The sequence below is a fragment of the Fulmarus glacialis genome, unplaced genomic scaffold (genome assembly GCF_000690835.1).
Source record: "Fulmarus glacialis isolate BGI_N327 unplaced genomic scaffold, ASM69083v1 scaffold6740, whole genome shotgun sequence".
In the NCBI taxonomy this organism is placed as follows: domain Eukaryota; kingdom Metazoa; phylum Chordata; class Aves; order Procellariiformes; family Procellariidae; genus Fulmarus; species Fulmarus glacialis.
The window spans coordinates 144,598-150,852 of NW_009189513.1; the positions used below are offsets into that span (position 1 = coordinate 144,598).

Consider the following 6,255-nt stretch of genomic DNA (forward strand, 5'->3'; position numbering starts at 1 on the left):
AATCCAAGAACTTCTTTCTGCACAGTGTGTCAATACGCTGTAGTTCAGATTATCCTAGAATTGCTCCTACTGACAGCTAGATCTCAGAACAGAATTTCTCACAACACTTTTAATTATTTCTTTACTTATTTATAGTATTTGGACTTGTACTTTTCTAAATTACAATGGTTTATTTTGTGAAACAGACACAAATGAAATTACATTACATAGAGCAAAAAGCTGTATCAAAGAAAGCAACTGTACATTTCAAAGACCAACAAGCATTTGTTTTCATAGCATTTAAAGTTTTGAAATATTTGTATTACTAAGTTTAAAAAAGCATACATACATATATATGTATCTCACCACAATAAACAATCATATCACTATTAAAGTTTCTTGTTTCATACTTAAGAAACACACAATAGAGACACACACTATAATTTCACACTTCAATTTCCTATTAGAATATAGAAACATTTTTAAAGTAAAAATGAGGTAATGCTATAAACTAAATGGATAAGGATCCAGAAGAAAAAGGTTTTACTTCTACCTTAATTCATTGGCCTGTTCCGTGACCTTGGACAAAAAGCATTTCCCTGTAGTTCTCTTACCACACATTTTGCTAATCATACTTTATACTAAAGGATACCAATGCAAAGAAAATCTGGAGTTTAAATCTACAACCAAGGAAAGAATTATTTTCTGTAGACTTATATAAATGCTAGCAAGTATCCTGCTAAAGTTAATCAATTTCAAAGCAATAATTCCAAGTAATGGAGTTCATAAATCTATAGAAAATACTTCATAATTAAATAAAATCATTTAACTGAACATATATAAACAAAATAAAGTCAGACCATTTTACAACAGTGAGAACCTGTCATGATGACAGAAAGTCCAAGCTACAACACAAAATCCAGATTCTCGACAGAAATATGGCCACTGGAATTTGAAGTGTTTTGTTAAGTCTTCATAATAGATTCTTGACATTTTGGTGTTGCTTTACCAATTTTGTACAAAATGAGTAACTGAGCACACCTTCTGAGTAAAATATAAGCAAAACTTATACAGAAGTGCTAGAAGGAGAGGCTTGAGGGGGATTGTTTTAAATAGTTTCCAATAAAAAAAATTTGTCAATTTAATTTCACTTATGTGTACGTTATAATTCTTTCAATTTATTTCAAAAACCATCAAGAACTCTGCAGTTAATTCAGCACAATTTAAAAGACAAGTGTTTAAAATAGTTCGATTATAGCATAATATGGAATACTACTAATTCTTTTCCAGTATTTTTTAGTTGACAACCTCAGAAATATCAGAAATATTTTGTCACATTACAGACTATATGGATTAGGGAAATTATGCATTCCAACCATAACTTTAGTAAAGCATAGATCCCACGAAATCTGAGGGCAAAAAAGTTAATTACAAGACAGCTCTGTAATTAATGTCCTAAAAAACTTGCTTGCACTCAGAATCTGCATCGTCTTACTGTTTTGCTGCTTTTAGAGTCTTATGAAGGCTCCACAAATTAAGTGTGGGTATATTTTTAAAATAAATTTAAGAATGGGAACATAAAAAATTACTATAATGGTGTTTCTCAGAATAAGCCACCTATGAACATGGTAACAAACAAACTATAACTTACGTATTTTACTACCTATATTACTATAAATGTGATTAAAATTATTAACACTATGGGATCGCTTACCATAGATACACAAATGCTAACATACGGAACAATACTTCTTAAGCACCTATCTCAGAAATGGGGATAAGGAGAAGTTTTGATAGGAGACCACACGAATACCTGTCCATATTTCAAGTTTTGGGGCACTGGCACTGTGAAATTCATTTTATAGGTGCTACTACTGTTATCACACAAGGGGCACTGTCGTCCTTTTTTTTAAACTCCATTTCTTGTTTTAAATACAATTTCCAAATGATACAGTGATTCTCAACTACAAGGACAGATGGCAAAATTGAAAAAGTAATATTGTATTTTAATTGGATTTCAGCGGAAAGCTTATCATTTAGCCTCTCAGGGTACTTAAATTGCTCCTAACTTTCATTAACCTTCTGTTCCATTTCTGTTGTACACGCTTCTAATACACTTATTCTTTCGGTGACTTTCACACTGTTAGATAGTGACTCACTACATCACATTCTTCCCTTTCTAATTTTCCTCTTATATATTACATATAATTAAGAGAAGCACAAAGTCAGATTACTAGAACTCGAGATTGAACAACACGAAAGCTGTGAATTGCCTTCTGTTTGTTAACAGTTGCCCAAAAGTCCTTCTCAAATCTAGGAAATATAAAATTAAGATGCATAGTCTCCCCATTGCAATGGGAAAAAATAGCAGAAGCACATAGGGCAATAAACCCCCTATTTGCCAGTCATTCAGGAGCGCAGCTGAGGTCTGACTGAAGTATAAGCTAGAAGTTCACTGCCTCTGATGTGACAAAATAACACATGGAAGGATAACTGGAAACTGGTCAAACAGATCATCCTACCAGGCTGCACAAGCTGCATGCAGCTTGGCAGGTTTGGCCTTGCTTGCTTCTTGATCAGAGCTCTTGATCTGCACAAGTACAAAAGACCAAAAGCCCAAGACAAAATACACTGCCTAAGCCAAAGGTTTCTTTGATATTGCTCAGTCCTGAACTAAATTAAGATAGTCTTGGAAACCTAAATTATATACAGAGATTACAAACTAACATGTGTTCTAAATGCTGCAGAAAGCCTGTGAGGAAATCCCTAAATTTTCAGTATGCCCCCTTTATATATGTAAAAGAAATGTTAACCAAAAGACACATGCTTGGGACTATTTTCTGAAATATTGGAATGAACCTTAACAGCACTAAGTGAACCAAGTAACATACAGCAGCTTTCATATGGTTAAAATAAGGCATTCAGTTGAAGCTGATCCTGTAATCCAACTCTACCTTGAAGAAGGTAAAGAACAAGCAGCCAGAAAAAGATGACCCTCGATGTCACTTGTAGCCACCACCTGTAGAAGAATGGAAAGAAAACAACTCTCACGATTCCTTTGCGGGTCAGAGATGTCCAAGGACTTTCAGGTTTTGCTTTAGCAAAAGCAGATCCTTTAAAAAAAGAACAGAAATGTCGATACATTTCATTATTATGGCTAATAATAACTTTACTTGTTCAATAACAGAGTAGTTAAGATAATTATGTTTAATAATTGCTCCTTTAAATAACTATTTGAATAAATCTCGTACTTCCACCATTTCACTATCTCCTCAATCCAAAAATTTGCGTAAATTGTTGGTGCCCTCTTGACCGCTATTATCAGGAACTTCTACAAATAGCTAGATTTTGGTATGCGTGAATAACAAAACATTGCCATTTCTTACTATGCCAAAATTATTTTAAAATAAATTATTAAAAATTATTCTGTTTCACTGAGGTATCAGAAACTTGGTATGAAGCAACAGGAAGTCATATGAAGACTCCACATGCCCGTGCAGGCACAGCAGAGCCCTTTCCCGACACAGCAAAGGGATCTAAAACATCAACATCTGTAAATTGCTCCAGCCATTTTATTCAGGAAAATGGAATAAGGTTGAGAAGTATAGGGGAGTATCTGTCCAGCTGAGGACTAGCCCCAGGAACAGGAAAGCCACCCAAAAAATAATTTATCTTTGTCTCTCCTTCTACACCATTTTTCATCTCACTCATTCAAACGCCCTTTCTCTCTCATATCCCTCCATTTCTTTTTCTCCTTGCATATTCCCACTTCTCTGGCAGCTAGAAAACTGTGTAACATTTACTTAATGGGGGTGTGACTTAAATTATGCCAAGGTTACTGCTTGGAAAGGGCAACTACTGCCCGCTGCTACGCCATCTCCACCTTGTTTACAAGCAGAACTGGCGTTAGTGAGCTCTGTGCTGGCACAGGTAAAACACTGCCAGTACTGAAACTACTTTAATGCCAACTTAGACATCCATGCAGAGCAGTCATTTAAATGCTATTCATGTATATCACTATATTGAAGTGGTCTACTGCTGTTCCTTAATTCCTACAAACATTTAGTTTTCAGTTCTGTTTTTTTAAATTTCAAATTTTATTTGATTTTATTTCTTTCTCTCACATCCCCATTTTTAAAAAGTTATACTGTTAGGTGATGTGATAAAAGCTCATCTGCATACCCACAGAGGAGCTCAAAGAGACAATGGCAGGAGGGGGAGCCCAAATAATACCCTGCCAGGGTTCTTCTAGACACATCACTGGAGCCATCAATCCATCGAAGGCCCATCTCCACAAGCCCAGAGCAGGACAGAGGCACAAGGGCAGGCAGGAACCCAAATCAAGGAAGGAACACCTTGACCAGGCCCCTCCCAGGGCTGCCCCAGCAGAGCCATCACTCGCTTTGTCCAGGCGTGAAACCGTCACCATGAGCCATGGGGAGCAGCTCTCCAGATCACCTTCAGATGAAAGGGGGTTGCTGCCCAGGGGTGTGGGACTCATTATGGGATGCAGGAGAAAAGTAGCTCAGATTGCACAGGGCTTACTATGGGATGTTTAGGGAAGGAAACAAGGGTGGGAGAAAGGAGGGGTTTAGGTGATTTGGGGAGGAACAAGTGTGGGGAAATTGAGTGGTCAGGGGATAAAAAGGGCCAGTTGTGTACAAACAGCTGCTGGTCAGTACGCTGCTTGTCGGGCCGTGCCATGCGCCTGATCAGGGCAGTCTGTCCTACCTTCTTACTAAGTTCCCTTAACTCTCTCCCGGACGAGGGGCGGTCTGTTCTGTGTGCACGCACACGTGTCGGGGGCTGAGGGCCAGTCTCGGGAGTCAGACGTCAGAGCATGAGTCGGGAGGGCCCGTGTGTCCGTGGTGCCAGCAACCCGCGCAAGTGCGGGTGCTAGCAAAGACCAAGCCAGACGAACTGGTGAAGGGGTGAAGTGGCCTGGGAGCAAGGGGGTGAGCGGTCTCTAAGGGCCAGCTCTGGGGGTGAGGGTGCCTGTGCATCTCTAAGGGCAAGAGCACAGCAGGGTGCTTCGGTTAATTCGAGACCTGAATCCAAAGAGCACTACCTCTGCTGAATGGATTCAGGAGACCCTGCTGGCTGCCGGGCTCATGGAAAAAAAAATGCTAAATAATATTTTCCCTAGCCTTCACCAGGCATGAGGTAAATTAAATAAAGATAAAATAAATTAAGACTAAATAAAGACTTTTCGAAAAGTGTCATATCATCTGACCTTCTGTTGCTGTTTTGTTATTTAAAACAGGCAAGAAATATTCAAGGCCTATACAACTTTTGCTTTCCAGAAATTTCAATATAACCTTTCCTCTAGATGGCAGAAGATTTGGAAGAAGTCTGAATGCATGGTAATAGGAGATTTCTGAACTAATAACTCCAAAACTTTGATCCATGACAATCCATGTGTTTCTTTTTTTCAAAATCTAAATCTATACAACAAAATTTAAATCAAGTTTTTAAGCTTTCAGTTTAATCTAGAGGTCATCTTTTAACGGTATTTCCTACCTGTCTTCTTTAAAGAGGAGTTACGTAGGGTTGGTTGGTTTTTTGAGGTTTTTGGGGGTTTTTTTGGTTTTTGTGGGTTTGGGGTGGGGGGGGTGTTTTTTGTTTTTTTTAATGCTTACTAATACACTCTTGTTACAAGACACAGGATGGCAGTTATTTTTATACTGAGAATTTCAGCTTTTTCTAGCTCAGGACCTACCTCTTACAAGATCAACATCTATGAGGTCTGGTTTCACATGTCCTGTTTTCTTTGGTTTGTTTCTCAAACCCTGCAATAGGCAAATACTATCAAAATTCATTCATGCAGATGACAGACATTACAAAAGAAAAAATATTGATGTGGTCAGTAATTGTATTTAACCTATACTGTTATTGAAAATTCAGACAAATATGTCAACTTCATAGATTTAAAGTACTATAAAATAAACATTCCAAGGAAAAAGGCACAATAAATGCCTTTTACATACTTTACAATCTAAACAAACCCAACCAATTACTGACCCATTAGGTAATTTTTCAAACATAGTTAAGCACTGAGCACTCATCTCCCATGGCTTGGGATTATGCAGACAACATATGCACACACTTGCAAGAATTAGTAATACATTTATATTAGGTTTTCAGAACTGTTGCAACAAATTACTCCCCTGAATCTCTTTTCTCCTTAAACGTCTAATTAAACTTCACAAAATGCTTACATTGCAACTCCTTAATTCCAAACCTAGATAGCAAATCATGTTGTAATGCAAGAGCCAC

General features: G+C 37.6%; 1 protein-coding gene across 1 annotated transcript in view; it reads right to left on the minus strand.

The window, feature by feature from the left end:
- PHTF2 (putative homeodomain transcription factor 2) overlaps window positions 1-5,768 on the minus strand; it is a gene marked incomplete at its 5' end in the record, with an annotated part of 39,316 nt that extends 33,548 nt beyond the window's left edge. Inside the window, 2 exons of the mRNA XM_009582311.1 lie at window positions 2,934-3,092; window positions 5,699-5,768. Of these exons, the coding sequence (XP_009580606.1) occupies window positions 2,934-3,092; window positions 5,699-5,768 (229 nt within the window). The remainder of the gene's footprint in view (window positions 1-2,933; window positions 3,093-5,698) is intronic.
- Between the last annotated feature and the right edge of the window lie 487 nt (window positions 5,769-6,255).